The sequence below is a fragment of the Leptonychotes weddellii genome, chromosome 1 (genome assembly GCF_054177405.1).
Source record: "Leptonychotes weddellii isolate Sample4059 chromosome 1, ASM5417740v2, whole genome shotgun sequence".
NCBI classification, from domain to species: domain Eukaryota; kingdom Metazoa; phylum Chordata; class Mammalia; order Carnivora; family Phocidae; genus Leptonychotes; species Leptonychotes weddellii.
In genome coordinates, this window is record NC_138369.1 from 5,495,928 (window position 1) to 5,517,720 (window position 21,793).

The window sequence follows — 21,793 nt, forward strand, 5'->3', positions numbered from 1 at the left end:
AAAAAAAAAAAAAAAGAAAGGGCTAGATGGTAGACCTAGAGATGAAATTCATTAACAAACTTGCTGAGATTTATAAACGAACAATAATGGCTACATTTTATTCAGTGCCCTTTTGTGCCTTGTCCTTTGCAAATAATGATGAACACCATCACCGTTACTATTGCCAAAAGAAAAATACAATAGTAAGAGCTGTCCCTATTTATTGGGAATATACTATGCACCAGAAATAATGCTAAACAACACACAACAAGGAAATGGGGCAAATTTACGAACAAGTGTGTTCCAAACCTTATCCACGTCCTCTCAATCCACAAAGATAACTTCATCCTTGCTCTCTCAGCTTCTCTCCGTTCACAAAATTTTATGATAGTACGACTTTATCTTTCTAGCTTAGTTTCTGGGGTTTTTTTTTTTGTGTGTGTGTGTGATGTAGAAGTGACAAAATTGTGGCAGGTTGAGAGACTGGTCTGTGGAAGTGAACAAAATGTAGGAGAGGGAATGTACATGTGGTTTGGAATATTAGAGAAACTTTGGAAATGGGCTAGGATAATGAACATGAGAAGAGAATTGGAGGTCAGATGGATGGTATAAAAATTGGAGTCTGAAAGGAATTGGGGAAGAGAGAATTTTTCATGAGTGTTTCTCTGAGTCATGGTCATCTCCTTGGATGCTCTGTGAGGGGTGGGAGTAAAGACTGGACCCAGAGGAGCCCCATGATTTACTTGGGTTATTCCTGAACTCTCTCATTTGGCTATCAGGACAATCTTGCATGGTATGTATGTTTATTCCATTCTGAAAATGGGATATTAAAGCCTAGAGAGGTTTTACAGCTTGTTCAGCATCACATAAAACAGAGATCTATCACTCACCAACCCTCAAACTATTAACCACTGCTTTAAGGAAATCTCCAAGTTGGTATAGGGGGAAATAACTAATCAAGGATCAGGCTCGATTGTTAGGCTAGAGGTCATTCATGCCCCTTCCTGTCCTGAGATTTGAGGCTTTCTCTATCTGGATGGTCTGAGGTGTTGCCTTGTGGTTAAGAACTTGGGGTTTAGATTCAGTCCTGGGTTTGTTTGAATCTTGACTCCGTCATGCATGATGGCTGGATTATCTCGAGCAAATGACTTCCTGTCTGAACACATGATGGCTTTCTCTGTAAAAATGACTATAAAAACTCACAGGGTTTTGGGTAAGATTAATATGAGATCATACAAATGAAGACTTTATCACAATTTCTGACACACAGGAACGTTTTGATAAGAATTAGCCATGATTACAGTTACTATTCTCAGTGTTAGCATTGCTTTTAGGGGCATTGTTGTCAACAGTGTTGTGTACGTAGTTATTAGTCATGGAGTATGTGTTAAGTGTGATGTTATCTCACGAAGTCTGTGTAGCTCTGACTGGCCTGTGGGAACTTAGAACATTGGTTGTCATGATGGAGAGAATGACATGGGGTGAGGGCTGGCATGGTCACCCGCTGCCCATTCAGAAACCTTAGCCACAGAGTTCTGCATCACCCACTTCTTTCCCTAGAGTCTGCACACTCCAGTTAGGCTCCTATGGGAAACAGTGGAAATAAGGAGGAAGAAAGATGTCATCCAGGAGGTGAAAAGGGAAAGGAAATCAGCCTCCCATGGTGTGTTAAGCATTCGAAAATGAGTCCCCAAGGAAATGCTAGGTTTGCATCAGAACTATAAATTTGTATATAATCATTTCTCAAACTCAGCATTATTGACAATTTGGTCTAGGTAATTCTTCATGGTGGAGGGCTGCATTGTGTATTGTGGGATGTTTAGCAGCCCCCCTGGCCTCTACCCACTAGATGTCACTAGTAACACTCCAACTATGTATGTAGCCAATATCAATATCTCCAGACATTGTCAATGTCTCCTGGGAGCAGAATCATCCTGGTTGAGAACTACTGGCATAAAGAAGCATGGGACTGGAGACCCCAACTGCAGCACAGACACTCACCATTAACGTAGAGACTGTCTCTGTCCAGGGTGTAGGTTCCCAGCCAGGTGACACCGTGGGTCAGCTGATTCAGCTCCTGGTACAGTTCTACTCTGTTTAGCCTACGGCCCATGGGGTCAGGATGGTAGGTGCAGATGGCATCCACTCCAGTTGCTGCTCCACCCTTCTCAGTCCTAGGGTGGTGGGACATGGGAATAGGGGCATCCTGAGATGTGGGAGAGTTATATACCTTGTTCAACTCTTGCCTTCAGCTTGCTGCCCCCGGCCCCAGCCCCAGCCTTGGTTTGATGACATTTTTCTTACTGGGTCTTGTCTAGTTCCTCATGTGCATTCTTTTCTGGGACCTTTTCATCTAGGATGAGCCAAACATGTGGAAGCATCCTGGATCTTCCCCTGTCCTTGGTACCCCCCATCCAAGCAACATCCAGGTCCAGCTCAACATCTCACTGGTTTTCCCACCTCCTGTCCCATCCTCATATCAAATTTTCCCATCCCCGTATCTATCAGCGCACTACTTAAAATAAATGACATCACATCAAGGCTCTACTTACAACTTCATGGTTCCCCACAGATCTGAGGGATATGCCACCCCTTGAAATACCTTTGCCAAAGTTTCTTCTGGCTAATGTTCATTCAGCCCAGGCATCACCTTCTCTAGACTGTCTCTACTCAATGTTCACAATGAGCTAAAAGTTCATCCTATGGGCTCCTATGGCCTCCGTGTAGTGCTTTATCATTGTATTAATCGTGTTCCTATTATGGTTTTAAGTCCATATGGCTGCTATCCTCTCTATACTGTGGATACCTTGAGGGAAGGGCCCATGACTGATTCCCTCGGTGCCCTTAGCACCTGTCACAGAGGATAGCCTGAGGTACCTCATTTCATGTCTGCCTAATGAGTCAGTCCTGCCCTTTCTGGCTAGTGAGCCATGGCTCTGCTTATCCAAGTAATTTAAGACCTTTATTTGACAGCCATCTCTTTCAGGAAGCCCTCTCTGATACACTCAGCCAGAGGGCATGCCGTCCATCTGAATTCCTGGAAGGCCCCAGTCATTTATGATTCTTCTAGTTGCTATGTTCAGGTCCTCACCTTCAGGTGAACTTGCCTGTGACAGTGCAAGCCTTCACGTTGTAAGGGAAGGAAGTCTCACCTGAGCAAGGTCAATCTGCAACCAGAGTACAGTGGGCCAATACTAGTGTTCTTAAATAAGGGACCAAGCTGGGGAGGAAGGAGAGAGAGGTGAGCAGGAGGGGCTGAGGTGAGTGGGTGGGGCAAGGGCAAGGCAGGCCAGGGAAGGCATTGTCAGGCTTTTACCAGGCTCTTCAGGACCCTCTCAGTGGAGTTGAACTTCATGGAGCCTGGGCGCCTCATGTCTGGGGTGCAGAGCAGGTTGGTGATGGTGAAGTTGAGGGTGAATGGCACCAGGGCGGGACCCGCACCTGCAGCTGGAGGGAAAGAGAGAGGAGAGACCCATCACGGTCTTAGGCCTGAGCTGTGTGTTCAGGGGAAGGGACTAGTGCTGTCTCTCTGTCCATAGTATCCAGTAGGTAAAGCCTGAGATATCCCATCTGGGATCTCCTCCCTCCTCAGCCAGCCAAGGGAGGAGAGCGGACCTCCATGTTAGCTGTGTCGTGTCACCTCAAAAGGAAACCTCAATCTTCTTATCCCAGAGTGTCCAAAGGCTGACTTGTCATTGACATTTTAGTAGGAAGAGGAGGAACCAAGACCTTTTGTGCTCAGACCCTGGGCTACAAATGCTTGAGCAGTCAAGAAATCCAAACAGTAGTAATTTCCATGAAATAAATGATCATGGAGATAGAATAGAGATTAGGCCCCATCTATGTGTGGGATATGGGGAAATGCTACTTTATAGGAGGAGGTCTGAGCAAGAGCCAGCTGACCTGAATCTGAAGGACAAAGAGAAACCAGGAACAGAGCTGAGTTCCCATTACAGTGAGAGGAAGGGCCCTGAGGATGGAAGGATGTTTGGTCCCTGGAAGAACAGAAATGAGGCTGGTATGGCCAGAGATGAGGGAGCAAGGGAGATAGTGGGACAGGCTGGGGCTGGGTAAGGCAGCAGGGTCCAGATCATGCAGGGATTCACCAACCAGAACTGGAGTTGAAGTTTCATGGGACTCAGAGGTTAGACTCCTACCTGTAGAGTTGGGGGTGGGAGGCAGAGATGCAGGGAGTCCTGGAGAGAATGTAGAAGTCAGCGGAGCTGAAGGAATGAAAGAATACAACGTGAATATAAATTGTTGGGCCCAATCATGAAGCAGTGAGAGGACAGGGCTGTTGACCGGAGTTTGTATCTCTAGTGGGTGGTCTGGAGCTGCTCTGGGGCTGAGAACCTGGGGGGTGGTGGGTACATTCCCCCCAACCCCGGGGAGCAGGCGTAAGGAGGAAGTGTCCCAGGGATGCAGGGACATCTGGGCCCTTGTGACTTACTGCTGGTGGTGGGGATCCAGTACTGATAGTTATAACCTGCAGAGAGAGCCAGAGAGGAAGAGTAATCTGATGGGAGGAGGCTAAGAAAAGGTTGAGGGGTATGACTTGAAACACACAACGCAAACCTTCTCGAGTGCTTTCTCTGAGACTCATCAACTCTTTATGAGTTAACTGCCTTGTACTCTGGTGCTCGCAGTCGTGTCGTCCTCATGATCATCAACCACAAAGACAATGATGATCAATACCCCTCATCTTATGGGGGTTCACTAGGTGCCTGAGGCAATATCAACCTAACCAAATGAGTACTAGCAACAACAATTTTATGAGAGTGTTTCCAGCTTTATTTGTGTTTTCTCCACCAATTAAATATAACTCTTTCCTTGGTCTCTGAGTTTTTCCCGCTATCCTACTCTTCAGAGACAGCATGATCTTTGACATAGTTCCTGGACTTCTGTAATGTTGAACTGAGATCATGAGGGTGAGAGACTGAGACAGGCAGACAGAGGTGGGAGTCAACCAGAGAGTATAAAGTTGGAGAGTAAGAGGGAATTGGGGAAAAGAGGGTTTGAATAAGTATGGTTCTGGATCACGGATTGGATCTTCTCTGATGCTCTGTAGGGAATGGAAGTAAAACTTAGATCTATTTTATATTTGGTGGTCTGACTGGGTTTCTTGAAATGAAACTCTTCTTTGAGACTGGACCTAGTGGAGAGAGCCCTGTGGTTTACTTAGATTATTCAGGTTTTATATCATTTGACCTTTACAATAATCTTAAATGACGTTTTTAAAAATTCCATTCTAAAAATAGACACTGAAGCCTAGAGAGGTTGCATGGCTTGCCCAGGGCCACAGGATGAGCAAAAAATCAGGACCAGGGCTTATAGAAAGACCTGTAAACCACCCAAACCTACACTGCCAGCTACAGCTTTAATTCTTAAGGACTATTGAAATATAATACAGGTTTTAATCCAGATAGAAAGACAATGTCAAAGGCAATACAGTGGAGACATAATTAATTGAGCATTGGTTTAAACTGTTGTATTAGGCGCTCCTTGATATGCCTTCCCATCCTGATATTTGAGGCTTGTTCTAGCTGAGTTCATCTGCAGTGTAGCCTAGTAGTTAGGGGGCCCCTTGGGGGCCTTAGAGCTAATTTAGGGTTTGAGTTCTGATGCTACCACTTATATTAGCTGTCTGATTTTGGGAAAGTAGATTTCCTTCCTTGAGCCTTGCTTGTTCCTCTGTAAAATATACATAATATGTCACAGAGTGTTGGACAGGATTTGTAAAACATAATACACACAACGTTCTGGATCACAGGCATCCCTCAATAAACATTAGCCTTTAGTATAGGTGTGACTGTGGGTTTTGTTTTTAAGGGCATTGTTGAGGAGGGATTTATTGCTAAAAAACAATGCTAACAGCTTTGTTGTTTGATTCTCAGGTGGGGTGTAGTCTGGCTGGCCCCTAGAGGATGAGCAAAAGGCCACAGGCTATCATAACAAAGAGAAAGAAGCAGATCAGTCACCACCTTGGGAACTCGTTGCCTGTTGGGGAGGAGTTGAACGCCAACAGTCACTGTGGGCTCGCTTTATCCTCTTCCTTCCCTGATAGCTTCATGCTCCAGTTGGGTTTCTGTGAAAGGTCACTGCAATGAAGAAGACTATGCAGGGAGCCTTTATTTCCAGACTTTGGAAGTTGTTCTGTGAGCATTAGGTGTTGTATGAAAGTGTTGAATCACTCACTATACTGTACACCTGAGACTAACAGAACACTGTTAACCAACTGGAATTAAAACAAAAACTTAAATAAAATAAAAATAAATAATAGTAGGACTTAGAGACAAATTAACTGACCATGGAATAGTCACACTGCTGATATTTGAGAGACTCCATTTGTGCAACCAGAGGAATATAGTGAAGACAAACTTATCAGCATTCACGAGGAGAGTAATGAAAAAGGTGAGGATAGCCAAAGGAAGTGACATCAGCAAACAAAACTTCACATTAATGAAATTTTCAGAGATAGTTTACCATATTGAAAGCACATAGGGTAAAATGCTAGAATCTGATTGAAACTTAGAAAGTAATAGGACAATTCACCCTGGCATAGAAAAAGGCATGGCTGTATTGTAAACAATGTGATAAGAAGGTTCCTAAGAATTTCCTCCCCAAAACCCCTTCCATTCTCAAAGTTTCTAATATTTAAAATGACAATGTACAAAATAAATATTACTTTTACTAGAGAGAAAGAAAGAAAGGAAGGAAGGAAGGAAGCAAGGAGGAGGAGGAGAAGGAGGAGAAGGAGAAGGAAGAAGAAGAAGAAGGAGGAGGAGGAGGAGGAGGAGGGGAAGGAGAAGGAGAAGGAAGAAGAAAGAAGAAAGAAGAAGAAGAAAGGGAAGGGAGGCAGGCAGGCAGGCTGCTCTGTAGGTATTCTGACAGAAGAGAATTTCCCTATGGAAATTCTAGGTTGGCCCAGAACCATGAACACAGGTACTGAGAAATTGCACTGCAAGGAGACCCCATCTGGGGCTCAGGAGGAGACCCCAACAGCAATGGAGGTACTCACCATTGACACAGAGACTGTCCCTGTCCAGGGTGTAAGGGCCCAGCTGAGTGACACCATGGGTCTGCTGGCTTAGCTCCCAGTATAGCCACTCTCTGTCCAGCCTGAAGCCTGTGGGATCTGGGCGGTAGGTGCAGACCACGTCCATTCTCGTGCTTGTTCCATCCTTTTCAGCCCTGGGGAAGGAGGGACACGGGAATAGGGATGTGCAGAGACACTTGAAAGCTGACCACTCCTGACGACTCCTTCCTTCAATTGTACCCCCTGGTGTTTATGTTAGCAGTCTTCTTAGGGCTTCATCTGCTGTCTCAAACACATCTTTTTCTGTCTGATATGGGGATCCAGACCATCCCACCTTAAGTGTTCTCCAGGGCTACTCTGCACCTAATTTTCTTCTTTTGCTCCCCAATCTTTTTATTAATTGGTTCATGCTCATTGTTTCAACTACCAGCGCCCAGTACAGTCCCTATCCATTCAAGAAGGTAAGTACAGATGGCATCCCCTCCAGTAGCTGAGTCCTGCTTGGGCTGTAAGATTGGGGGTGTGGAGCTCCTAGGGAGGAAGTGAGAATCCTGAGCCCAGGCAGCATGTGGAAGGGAACAGCAAAGGACTGAGGACCTTGGAGGGGGTGAGTGAGTCACCCCTATGGCTGGTTGTGACATTGTGCAACACCATCATGGAGCCTGAAAACTTTGTTTCATGTTGGTGAGTCCCAAGGCTAAGGTCAACTCCATGGGAGCACCTTTGGAGCAGGTAACCAAGTTTGGAGAAAAATAGAGAAAATGAATTAAGAGGTGATAAGGGGCAATGTGGTTCAAAAATACTCTTGTCCTGAATTTCAGCTGAACCTACAGTGATTCACCCAGAGCAGGGGATTTACAGGAAGAAAGATCCCCTCCCTCCCCTGCCTGGGAATTCTTGCTGTTATCCACGCTATTCAAAGCATGGTTCTCAAAGTGTGGCCCAGGGACTCCTGGTAGTCATAAACTCTTACAAAGAGTCCACCAAGTAAGATTATTTTCATTATTTTAACTTTTATTCTCTTAGGAGTATACTGTGAAATGTTTTCCAGAGGCCACGACATGAAATACTGTAAAAGATTAAATGCAGAAGCAGATATCCTACTGTCTTCTCCTAAACCAGACATTAAAAATATCTGCAAAAATGTAAACAATGGCTCTCTTTTTGTTATGATTTTTTTTGGGGGGAGGGAGAGGAAATACTGCTATTGTTCATAAAAATTATATTATTTGTGTTAACATGTAACAGATTTATTACTTTTAATAAATTAATGAATACATATTTATAACATTTGTTTTAATTTCTAATTCAATAAATATGGGCAGATATAACCCTCAAGTCCAAAGGCTCACTGGAGTTCTGAGTACTTTTAAGGATGCAAGTAACATGTTGAGCCCAGTGACCTTGAACACCACTGTATCATGGCTAATAGGAGGGACTCAAAAACTAGAAACTTTGGGTTCAAATCCCAGCTCCTCTCAAGGTACTTGACTACTCTGAGCCCAGTGTTCTCTTCTACAGTGTGGGATAATAATCATGTTGTTGTAAAGATGAAATGAATGAAAACACATACATCACTTAGATTTTTGGGTGGCATATCATATGGTCAATATTATCTTATTGATTCCCCCCATCTCATGGGGAGATGGGGGCAGGTGTGGTGGGTGGAGCTCATTTAGGACGGTTTTGGTCTACAACACTCCAGGAACCTCTTCTCGTGAAGCCATGTGCGTAGAGGACCCACCTCTCTGGTGGGATGACCTGCATTGGCTGGATGCAGGACCCCAAAGAGAGGTCATAGAGTCGTGAAATGTAAGGAAAGGGTTCTGAGCCCACTGACCTCAGAGGACACCAAATGGGCATAGCAGAGAGGAGAAAATAGGCCATTTCTGTAGAGTTCAGGTCTATTTGTGAGTTTTTAAATTGCAATATATCCTGCCAGTATTCAGCATTTTGTTTGTTTTCCCCTTTGGTTCTATGTAACATCCTCTGGGAAGGTCCCTATCTCTTTTCAAGGAATATACTGCAGAATTGCAGTGTTCAGAGTTTGTCCCCAGTAGGGTAGATATGAGCTGGGGCAGGGAGAGTGTCAGGGATTCTGGGGACACAACTGGCAAAGATACTACACTGGCTAATACTATGAGATCCCATCGAGTGTTCACAATGGGCCAGGCATTGCGATTAGTGATTAATAACCCTATTAGTAAGGTACTAGTATTATCACTACTTTGTAGATAATGTGATTGAAGAACAGAGAGGTTATGTAACTTGTCCAAGATCACAGAGCTAGCAAATGGGAGAGCAAGGGTTCAAACCCAGACACTTTGGATCCATTATGATATGCTTCCTCTTGGCAAAGACCCAAGGCTGTGGTTGACTGGGATGTGGGAGACCAAGAAGGGAGAGAATTGGGGTTCTATAGGTGCTTTGGAAGAAGCCTCACCTGAGCAAGGTCAGCCTGCAGCCAGCATAGAGGGAACCAATGCTGCTGTTTTTGAACAGAGTCCCGAGCTGGGAACAAATGAGAGGGTGATGAGCTGGAGGGGCCAAGACTTTGGGGTGTGGCAGGCTTGGGACAAGATGGGCATTGGCAGGGGGCTCTCACCAGGTGCTGCAGGTTTCTCTCAGTGGCATTGAATATCTCAGAGCTCGAGTTTTCCATGTCCTCTGTGTAGTGCAGGTTGGTGATGGTGAAGTTGACAGTAAAAGGCATCAAGAAAGGAACTGCAGCTGTGGTGGTAGAAGAGTTAATGAGCCCAGTCCTGAGTCAGGCCTGGGCTGGGGGTGGGAGGGAAGGCTCCAAGGACACACCTTAACTCCAGCGCTGAGCTGGGGTTTGGCCTAGACTGGCCTGCTATTCAAGACCCTCCCACATAGGGTGACCAACCATCCCAGCTTTCCCAGGACTGTGTGAGTTCCTGGGATGCAGATGTCCAGTTGGAAAAGTGAGACAGTCTTGGGAAAACTGGGATGAGTTAGTCACCCTACTCCCACTTCCCCTTGGCTCTTACCATTTCAGCACATAGTAGCACCTGCATCTCTTCATCTTGGAGAAATGAACAGGCCCAGGGAGCACCCCACTAGCAATGATTGATGGGAGTTGGTGGATAGATACCCCAGCTCCCTTACTGCCCCCTGCAGAGAGGATGACTCCAAAGTTCATGTTCTACGCATTCTCCCAGGGTCCCCTCCAGCCTCTAGAACTGATAAATTTCTATTGTTCAAGGCACCCAGTATTTGGTACTTCATTACTGTTGCCCTAACGAACTAGTATATCACCTAACAGCAATTCTTTCTCTAGGTATGTACCCCAAAGAATTGGAAACAGGGACTCAAACAGATACATGTACACCCACATTCATAGTAGCATTATCCACAGTAGCCAAAAGGTGGAAACAGCCTGAGTGTCCATCAACAGATGAGCAGACAGATAAAATGTGGTCCATCCACACAATGGAATGTCAGTCATCCATAAACAGGAATGAAGTTCTGATACACACTACGACATGTAGACATTGCACTCAGTGAAATAAGACACACACACACACACACACACACGCACACACACAAATACACTATGTGATTCCACATACATGAGGTATCTAAAATAGGCAAATTGAAGACAGAAGTGGATTAGAATTACCAGGGGCTGAGGTGAGTGGGGAAGGAAAGCTAACGTCTAATGGGTACACAGATCCTGTTTGGGGTGATAAAAAGTTTTGGAGAAAGATAGGATAACATTTATACAACATTGTGAATGTAATTAATGCCACTGAATTGTACATTTAGAATGGCTAATTTTATAGTATATATACACTTTTACCACAGTAAAAAAAAGCCATTCTTACTTGTTTCTGAAGCCACACTCAGAGAGGTCAAGGTGGACATCCCAGGTGAGGTCTCAGGGACAAAGGGACTTCCTGCTGATGTATTGAAGGTGGTTGTGGTCTCTACTATGATGGGGCCTGAACCTGTAACAGCTAAATTAGTGGTCTCAAGAGTTGTGGTTTTCAGGACAGTTGTTGAACTCAGTCCTTCTCTGTGACTGGTTTTAGGTGGTGTTGGGGTCTCTGATGCTATCAAGGTCACAGTGTTCCCCATCACAGTCTTGGACAATTCAGGGAGTCCACCTGAGGTCACAGGTGGTGAGGGTTCTGTGCCCCAGGAAGTTAAGGTGTAAGGCTCACCAGTGGTTGCAGGGGTACTGACAGGTCCAAGATCACCAGCAGTCAAAGTTGGGATACCTGTCCTGGCATCTGATGCAGGGCTGGTGGCCAGTAAGCCTGTGGTCGCCAGTAAAATGGGGGAAAGAGTTGAACTTGAAATCGTTGTGCTGATGTCTGTGCCAAGATGGGTGGAGAGTGAGGCTGTTTCTGCAGGAACACCAAATGAGATAGTTGGACCTAGATCAACTCCGCTGGTCTCAGTTGCAGGTGTGGTGAAGGATGTTATTTCTTCTGGACTGAGGAAAACAGTCTGAGTTGGAAGAGCTTCACTAATCTCCAACTCAGGTCGGATGGATGGTGAGGCTATGGTCTCTGGTGGTAAATGAGGAAAAGCAGTTGAACTAGGAAAATTTGTGCTTGTCTTTGCACTGGACTGGGTGACCAATAAGGCTGTGGTTGCTGGTTCACCAGGAGAAAGAGTTAGACTTGGAATAGTCATATTGGCATCTGTCTCAGAACTAGGGACCTGGGAGGTCACCATATCCGGTACACCAGGGGAGATAGTTGGAGTTGGAACAGCTGAACTGGCTTCTGCCCCAAGACTGGTGCCTACTGAGTGTTTGGTGTCTGGTACACTTTTGGAAAAAACTGGAGGTGTTGTGGGGACAGTTGGGCTGGTCTCTGCAGAAGGGGTGACCAATGAGACTGCTATATCTGGCTTATGTGGGGAATCAGTCTGAGTTGGAATAACTGAACTGGTTTCTGCCCCACAGCTGGTGGTCATTGAGGGTGATTCACTGGGGGAAACATTGGGGGTTGTCCGGGGAACTGTTGGGCTGGTCTCTGCAGGATGGGTGACCAAAGAGACTGGTGTATCTAGCTCCCCAGGGGAATCAGTCTGAGTTGGAACAGCTGAACGGGCTTCTGTCCCAGAATGGGTGACCCATGAAGCTGTGGTCTCCAGTTGACCTGGAGAAACAGTGAGAGTTGTAAGAGTTGTACTGCTCTCTGCCCCAGAACTTGTGACCAGTGAGATTTCCACCCCTAATACAACAGGGGAGACAGTCACAGTTGGAATGGCTGAAATTGTCTGTGCCCCAGAACTGGTAGCTATTGAATGTGTGGTATCTGATTCACTATGGGAAAAACTGGGGGTTGCCTTGGGAATAGTTGGGCTGGTCTCTGCAGGATGGGTGACCAATGAGACTGGTGTATCTGGCTCCCCAGGGGAAACAAGCAGAGTTGAAACAGCTGAACTGGCTTCTTTCTCAGAATGGGTGACCCATGAGGCTGTGGTCTCCAGTTCATGCAGTGAATCTGTCAGAGTTGTAAAAGTTGTATTGGTTTCTGCCTCAGAACTGGTAACCAGTAAGGTCACCGATCCTGGCACACCAGGTAAGATAGTTGTAGCTGAAGGTGAACTGCTTTCTGCCCCTGGAGTGGTGGCTGTTGAGAGTGAGATATCAGATTCACTATAGGAGAAATTTGGAGTTATTCTGGAAACAGGTGTGCTGGTCTTTGCGGAATGGGTGACCCATAAGGTTGTTATTTCTGAGTCATGCGAGGAATCAGTAAGAGTTAGAAAATTTGCACTGGTCTCTGCCCCAGAACTAGTGACCAGTGAGGTCCCCACCCCTAATATACCAGGGGAGACAGTCGGAGTTGGGATGGAAGAACTGGTCTGTGCTCCAGAATGATTAACCCATGAGACTGTGTTTGCTGGTTCACCAGGAGAAAGAGTGAGAGGTGAAATAACCATACTGGCATCTGTCTCAGAACTAGTGGCCTGTGAAGTCACCATATCTGGTACACCAGGGGAGACAGGTGTAGTTGGAATAGCTGAACTGGCTTCTGTCTCAAGGCCGGCAGCTGTTGAGGGTGTGCTGTCTGATTTACTACGGGAAACATTGGGGGTTGTCCGGGGAACTGTTGGGCGGGTCTCTGCAGGACGGGTAACCAAGGAGACTGTTGTATCTGATTCACTACGGGAAACATTGGGGGTTGTCCGGGGAACTGTTGGGCGGGTCTCTGCAGGACGGGTAACCAAGGAGACTGTTGTATCTGATTCACGCAGGGATTCAGTCAGAGTCAAAGAGGTTGTATTGGCATCTGTCCCAGAACTAGTGGCCCGTGAGGTCATCATAGCTGGTATACCAGGTGAGACAGTGATTGTTGGAGTGGCTGAACTGGCTTCTGCCCCAGGAGTGGTGGCCATTGAGAGTGTGGTGTCTAATTCACTTTGGGAAAAATTTGTTGGAGTTATTCTGGAAACAGGTGTGCTGTTCTCTGTGGAATGAGCCCATGAGGCTGTTGTATTTGGCTCACCAGGGGAAACAGTCAAAGTTCCAACAGTGGAAATGGCTTCTGTTCCAGCATGGGTGACCCGGGAGGCTGTTGTCTCTGGTTCATGTGGGGAATCAGTCAGAGTTGTAAACGTTGTACTGGCCTCTGCCCCAGAATTGGTGACTGGTGAGATTTTCACCCCTATTACACCAGGGGAGACAGTTGGAGTTGGAATGGCTGAACTGGTCTGTGCCTCAGGATGGGTAACCAATGAGACTGTTGTATCTAGCTCACCAGGAGATATAGTCAGAGTCTGATCAGCTGGGCTGGTCTCTGCTCCAGAACTAGCATCCAGTGAAGTCACCAACCCTGGCTTACCAGGGAAGACATTTTGAGTTGGAATGGATGAACTGCTCTGTGCCCCAGGATGGGTGACCCATGAGGCAGAGGTCTCTGGTGCATCTTGGGAATCAGTCAGAGTTGAAAGGACCATACTTGTCTCTGCCGCAGGACTAGTTACCAGTGAGGTCACCATTTCTGGTATACCAGGGAAGACAGTCAGAGTTGGAACAGCAGAACTGACTTCTTCCCCTGAACCGGTAGCTGTTGGGGGTGTGCTATCTGATTCACTGTGGGAGACATTCAGGGTTTCCCTGGAAACAGTTGAACTGGTTTCTGCAAGATAAGTGACCCATGAGGTTGTGGTCTCTGGCTCACTAAAGGAAACAGTCAGAGTTGGAACAGCTGGACTGTTCTTTGCCCCAGAACCAGGAACCAGTGAGGGTGTGGTTTCTGACTCTCTACTGAAAACAGATGAGGCTGTCCTGGGAAGTTCTATGCTGGTCTCTGCTCCAGGTCTGGTGGCCAATGAGGCTGTCATCTCTAGAACATCAGGGGAAACATCTGGGGTTGTAATGATCATTCCTCTTGTGCTTGTGCTGGCTGTTTTACTTGATGTCCTGAGGAGAGTCAGCATTCTGGAAGTAGGAGTAGAGACTGTAGTGGTCAAAGTTGCTGTAGAGGTGGTCTTCAGAGCTGTGATCTCTGCTCTTTCTGTCCACTCTGTTGGTGGTCCTGTGAATTGGGGGATGGACACACAGTTCGGACAAAATGATCCACCGCTTACTGGACTGGCAATAGCTTATTTTTTCCCCACATGAGGAAAGGGAGAGAAATGTCTCTGCCTGAGATATGCCTGCAATGCTTCTGGAATGGGAAAAGGAATTGTCATTGACATTCCGGCACCTTCCCCTTCTCATCTTGTGCCGTAACTCCGTGAATTCTTAACCACTCCCTCTTCCCAAATGTTGTCTGTACGCTCCAGCCCCTAAGCCTTTGTTCAAGCTGTTTTCTCTGTCTGCCTTGTCCATCTTTCATCAGATTCCTTACATTCCGCCCTTCTTGAAACCCCAACTCAAATCAACTTTTACAAATCCATGTCAGAATTCATCTCTCCCTTCTCAATATTTCCTTATCCTACTGTCTGAATCTGCACCATAGGGATGCCTGGGTGGCTCAGTTGTTAAGCGTCTGCCTTCGGCTCAGGTCATGATCCCCAGGGTCTGGGATTGAGTCCCACATCAGGCTCCTTGCTCAGTGAGGAGCCTGCTTCTCTCTCTCCCTCTGCTGCTCCCCCTGCTTGTGCTCTCTCTCTCTCTCTCTGACAAATAAATAAATAAAAATCTTAAAAAAAAAAAAAATGAATCTGCACCATAGCACTCCTCACAGTCTGCTTGGTAATAGCTATTTCTAGCCAGAAGACTGCTTGGTGTATAGTAGGTGCCCACAAATATTTGTTGAGTAAGTGAGTGAGTGAATGAATGAATGGATACATAGATGGATGTATGCAGAGACAGGTCCCCTCTAGATTGAGAGAGATTATGTGTCATTGTGCTTAAGAGCTTGGGCTCTGGGGGTGACTGGGTGGCTCAGTCGGTTAGCGACTGCCTTCAGCTCAGGTCATGATCCCAGGGTCCTGGGATCGAGCCCCATGTTGGGCTCCCTGCTCTATGGGGAGCCTGCCATTCCCCCTTCTTGTCTCTCTCTCTCTCTTTCTGTCAAATAAATAAACAAAATCTTAAAAAAAAAAAAAAAAAAAAAGACCTTGGGCTCTGGAAGAAGGTATTCCTGCACTTAGATTCTGGCTCCTCCACTAACTGGATGTGTTACCAAACCTTGCTAGATTTCCATATTTTCATCTGTGAAGTAGGTGTAAGTACAGTGGCCATCTCAGAATGCTGATAAAAATGCACCCAGCCCGGTGCCTCCTGGCTCACAATACTACCCCTGCTATTTCTACTACTACCTGCTGTTACTACCATTCCTGCTGTTACTGCTATCACCACCTAGTAACATTGTTACTACTACTGTTACTACCGCTACTTTTACCTACTATTACTGGAGTTATTCCTACTGTTTCTACTGCTACTACTTTTTGTATTTCCACTACAAAATAAGTGTTTGCTGAGTCGGATTTGCCAGGAACCACGCTAGGCCAGTACTGAAGCTGGCCAAGGTGACCAGAATTCAGACTCTGAAGATGAGTTAAGTCGCATTGGCTGAGACAGCAGCTACCGACTGGGGCTTCAAAAAATGGTAAATAAAGCACATTACCCTGTAAAATATATATTTGAAAAATGGTCCCCAGGAGGGAGGGAGAACCACCAGGAGGCTTCTCTATAAAGACCACAAAGCCTACATCAAAAACTAATGATGTATTGTATGGTGACTAACATAACATAATAAAATTAAATTAAATTTAAAAAAAAAAGACCACAAAGCCCACTGGCACTTGATTCGGGGATAAAATAAAGGGGATTTAGACTCTGATGGGGGAGCGATGTCCCTCTTTTGCTAAGATTATCCAAAACCCCCGCATTTCTGAGAGTGGACATACCAAAATGCCTTATATGTGTTTGGCAAAGACGATGAAGAGGGGGCAGAGGAGGAGGAGGGACATTTGTAAGCACCAAGCATGATTTATCTCTTTGATCCTCACCAGAACATTGAATGTACATCATATTATTCTTGTGGTTTCATAAAAGAGAAAGACAGAAACTCCGAGATCATCATCTGCCAAGGTCACACAGCTACTGACTGCTAGTGTGGAAATCTGAACATCATTTGGCCTAATGCTAAACCAATGCTCTCCAGCACAGTAGTATATCATTCCCTAACTGAATTTCAGGGTTCTGTGGGGGTCAGGATGAAAAGAGAAGGATGTAAGGAGAAAATGTCCATCTGGAGAGAAGGTTAAACAAAAGTTTCTTAGTTCAGGTTCTCAACCCAGGGTGATTTTGCTCCCAGTGGATACTTGGCAATGTCGGGAGACATTTTTGTTCATCACAACTGTGTGTATGTGTAGAGTGCTACTGGAATCTAGTGAGTAGAGGCCAAGGATGATATTAAATATCCTACAGTGCACAGGACAGCCCACAAGTAATTATTTGCCTGATAGGGCCGAGGCTGAGAAACCCTGCTGTGTGTTGAAAGGAGTCAATGAATACTGTTAGCTCTTCCTCATAAACTTTGCCATCTAAATACTGGTCGCTACCTGAAACCCAGTGATTCATTTCCTGGTGAACTGATGTAGCCAATCCTGTCAATGCCCTACTTATATCCCAAATAGCGACCCCAATGGGGTCCTGATGCAGCCCCTGTGACTCCACACCTAAGGGCTTTCACTTACCCTGTGGTGGGGGCAGGGGATAGGCTGGAAATGTTGAGGGTTATTACCCCAGGATCAAGCATCCTACAGCCAATGATAGAAGAGAGTTGGGCAACAAATGCCCCCATCTACTTAATTCCTCAGATAGGACAACACTGAGGTGTTCTCTTTTTTTAAATTTTTAAAAAATATTTTATTTATTTATTTGAGAGAGACAGCACGCACAGAGGGAGAGTTAGAGGGAGAAGCAGACTCCCCGCTGAGGAGAGAGTCCAATGCGAGGCTTGATCCCAGGACCCTGAGATCATGACCTGAGCTGAAGGCAGATGCTTAACCAACTGAGCCACCCAAGTGCCCACACTGAGGTATTCTAGGCCGTCTCCCAGAGCTTCCCAGTGGGACCGACACTGTTGCTCACAGCTGGGGCTTGCTCATGAACGAAATTTGCATTGAGTTCTTTTCCTTGTCTTCTCCAGTGCTTCCTGGGACCATCCGCCACCTGAGACAAACAATTTGCCCCATATCCTTAACAGAATAAGACTTATCACCTGATTGTGGGGTAGGGGTAAATCTGTCTAAAGCCTGCATCTTGCAGAAAGCCTCCAAAATGTATAATAGTCTGGGCTCCAAAAATATTGGGAATAAATTAATGGGTATGGGGAACTTTACCTTTTAACCACACAGTGAGGAGAATCCCTTGCTATATACACCTGCACCTCTTAAACTCTCAGGCAGAACAATCACACTGAGAAATGTTAGCAGGTGCCATTTAGAGAGAAAGATTATTGCAGTTAAGTAATTGTGTAAAACTCTAGGTTGAATAAAGCTAAACAAATTTCTTTACAGTAGGATTTCTCAGAGTCTTTAATATGCCTATGCATGTTATGATTCTTTAGGAAGGAACATGTTTGCCAAACTTTTTTTTTTTTTTTTGACTCAAAATTCTTTGTCCTTTTGTTAAAGGGTATCCAAGCATTACCAAGCCCTAGGAGGTTTCCTGAATGTTGTTTTCTGCCCATGTCTCCAGTATCATTTCCTACCACCCCATCCTTCTACCTCATACTTTAGCAAAGGCGAATTATTTGTATCTCCCAAATATTTCCAGTTTTACTGCTCTCTGTGCCTTTGCACGTGGCTGTTCTCTCTATCCAGAATATCTTCATCAACTCCCTTTGTCTTTCTGGTAAATCCCTAGTCATCTTTTCAAACCCAATTCAAATATTATCTTCCTCATTAAGCCTTCCTTCTATAGTTCAAATACATCTTCATTGCATATGTTTAAAGTTCCATCATAGTTATTCTGTTCCTTTGTTGCTTCCCTGCTGGTCTGAGCGCTTCATGGATACAGTGCCCAAGTATTTTCATCTGCGCATCCTCTGCTTATAGCAGTCTCTAACAGAGAAAGCGATTAATAAGCATTTTCAGAGTTAAATTAAACTGGGTCATATTTGTGGAAATGACATATCTAACTTTGAACTAAACTCACTATGCATGTTATGAGGAAAAGAAAAGTGGTAACATCTGTCTGGTAACCATTAGACAAAGATCCAGCTAAGACAGGGACGCCCATGGCCACCCCACATTCTTCCTCTAAAGAAACAAGCATTTCGTCTCTCTGGAAGAGGAAATAAGACCTCAAGTGAGATCACTGGGAAGTAAGCAAAGTTGAACCTACCTCTAGGACTAGCAGATGATGTGGGTGCCACAGGGACATGGACTGGTCCTGTGGCTCCTCCATGGGCTGCTTCATTGGGTATCTTTGTGATGCGCTCCACGATGCCATCAGTCCCTGCAGGTGAGGGTGGAGAAGAAGCCTGGGTTAATTCATCTCACCCAGAAGGAGAATACTGTCTAAATGGATCCACTTAATTGACTATACAACTCAATTCTTTTCAAGTCCACCTGTATGGACTTGAGCCAGGGCTATGTGCCACGAATGGCCACCCTTGTCCATTGACCCACTCATCCACCTGTAGATCTCTCCATCTTTCCTTCCATCCATCCCTATATCTACCCATCCATCCTTCCTTCTTTCCTCCTTTCTCTACATCCATCCTCCCTTCTACACATTTACCCTCTCTTCTTTCATTTATCTGTTTTTCCATTCTTCCTTTTATCCCTCCATCCATCCAACCACTCTTCTACCTTCTTACCATCCCACTCATCACTTGCTTACTGAGCACCCATGACTCAACTACTGAGCCACATTTTAAGACATGGGTCAACACCTATCAATGTGTTTAATTTTATTGTGAATTGAGAGGTAACCAAGTCATCTTCCTATAGATAATGGCTAGCAAAGCAGGTGCTAAGGTAGTTAGAGGACTTCTTTGTACTTGTCTCCCAAACAAAAGTTGGGGGCAAGTTCAACTTTTCAGAGGAATGGAATCCCCAAGAGGTTCCTTCCCTCATCTATGGATCTCTTGGAGGTGGTGTGCCTCCTCCTAGGCCCCCAGTCCTTCCCACATCCCATAGGTACTTTGTTCCATCATTTTACTTTGCTCACCTTTTTCTTTCACTTTTCCCTTGCTTTTGACTCTGTCCTCAATATAAAAACACACTCAATTCAAAGGGGGATATCTCCTCTGTATCTATGTGTAATTAGGCTGTTGTTCTAGTTCTTTGCAACTTACAACACTCCCTTCATTAGAGTCCCTGAGGGCCCACATGTTGTCAAAGGACTCACCCCACTTCAATTTGACTATTAGTAGCATTTGACAGAACTGACCCTTTTCCTTCCTAAAACTCTCCCCTCCTACGGCTTCTGCGATGCCAGAATCTCTTACTTTTTATCCTCCCTCTCTGACCACTCCTACTTAGCCTAATAACTAAGAGCATAGATTCCTAGTGCCACATACTCTGAATTCTTACCACTTATTAGCTTTAAAACTTGAATAAATTACTCAACCCTCTATTTCTCAGTTTACTAATCTGTAAAATGGGCTTATAATCATCCTTTCTTCAAATTGTGTTTCAATACAGATTAAATAACTTAATAGAACAGCACTTGACAGAGAATAAGTGCCCTAGAAAAAGTCTGTCGTCATTAGCATTATCATCAGCATAATCATAGTAATGTTAAAACATCTATCATGGTACTGGAATCATCTACTTACTTATTTATCTTAGTTTCCCCAATGCCAAGTCTAATGCCTAGAACTGAGGATAGATCAACAAATGTTTGCTAAAAGAGTTTCTGTGCAGTAATAAACTCCTAATTAACTCCTTTATGCCTCTCAGGAAAACAGTCATTTCCTATGAGTCACTAATAATGGGAGTATAGGAGCTGTGGGACCTTACTTGTCAACTGTGTTGATTGTGGAGGAAGTTGAGAAGAACTTGTCACTGTTCCCAAGTGAATATGTTCTGTCATTCTGGTATCCACAACGGTTGATAAAGATGTCCTGACTGGCTCAGTCCATGTCTCCAAAGTACTGACCACACCCAAGGGTCCTTCAGCAGTGCTCCTCTCTGCCCCAGTGTTGGTGCCCACCATACGTTGGGTAACCAGTGAGGAAGTAATTTCATGGGGGGCTGGACTGGTTGAAGAGTAAGCAGTAGTGAAGGGCGAAGAGGGGAATGTTATTGAAGCTGATGAAGGTAGACTCTCTGCAATGGTGGACATAGCATCTCCAGGGCCTCGTTCTGTTCTCAGAAATGAACTGGCTGAGAAGGTGGCTGAGCTGTCACCTGGAACTCCAGATATAACTGTAGACAGAGAAGGCACCAGTGTGTCAATTGAAATGGTCTCAGCTGAAGACAGCATTACTGTACCCAGGTAAGGAGTACTTTCTGATACAGACACGGAAACCTTGGATTCTGGGAAGGAGGTTACACTAGCAGACCCTGCAAAAGAAAAAGGGATAAGAGTGAGAGAGAGATTTCCACTGAAATTTCAGCACACTGCCAAGACAAAGGCTGGTCTGAAACTCGTATTTTCACAGAAGAGGTGATATCAGTCTTGGAATATTTCAAAACATGAGTGGACAGAGGAGATAAAGGTGGGCTTGTGGGAGTAGCTGAACTAGAGTCCAGGGATATGAATGTTTCCTGAAGTCTAGAAGAGAGATGTGAAAGTGGCCCTGTCTCAATGTTCTAGGGTCAAAGAAGACAGGTATTGAAGTGAAAATAGTGGTCTCCTCAATGGAACAAGAAGTATCCATTGGTTAAGAGGCTCTGCATGGGTCACAGTGAATGGGGACAGAGGAAGGTCCTTCATATCTACAAAGGCTATTCTGCACATTACTTACAAGTATATATGTGAAAAAATATTCATACTCTATTTATCTGAAGTAACATCAAACGTGGCCAGTGTTTCAATGTGGAGGTAAAATGATTTTGGGTTACAAGACTAAAACTGAAAAAACTGAACTTTACAGGGACAGAAATGAGAAGTGAGGTCACAGGAATGGGAAAGGAAGTTTACTAACAGATACTATGAAGGAATCTAAGGAAAGTAAGTTTGTGGAAGGGATCACTGCCAGAAAAAGGAAGAGCAGAATTAGATCAGAGGAGCAAGATGGTGGAGGAGTAGGAGACCTAAATTTCATCTGGTCCCAGGAATTCAGCTGGATAGGGATCAAACCATTCTGAACACCTACAGACTCAACAGGAGATCGAAGAAAAGAATAGCAACAACTCTCTGAACAGAAAAGCGACCAC

General features: G+C 45.1%; 1 protein-coding gene across 1 annotated transcript in view; it reads right to left on the minus strand.

Annotated features, from left to right (window-relative positions):
* Positions 1-14,212, minus strand: part of MUC16 (mucin 16, cell surface associated) — a 55,063-nt gene extending 40,851 nt beyond the window's left edge. The window contains 6 exon segments of the mRNA XM_081805348.1: positions 1,981-2,153; positions 3,132-3,199; positions 3,296-3,426; positions 6,998-7,170; positions 9,442-9,745; positions 10,864-14,212. Coding sequence (XP_081661474.1) covers positions 1,981-2,153; positions 3,132-3,199; positions 3,296-3,426; positions 6,998-7,170; positions 9,442-9,745; positions 10,864-13,999 — 3,985 coding nt within the window. The 5' untranslated portion in view covers positions 14,000-14,212.
* Positions 14,213-21,793: the final 7,581 nt, after the last annotated feature.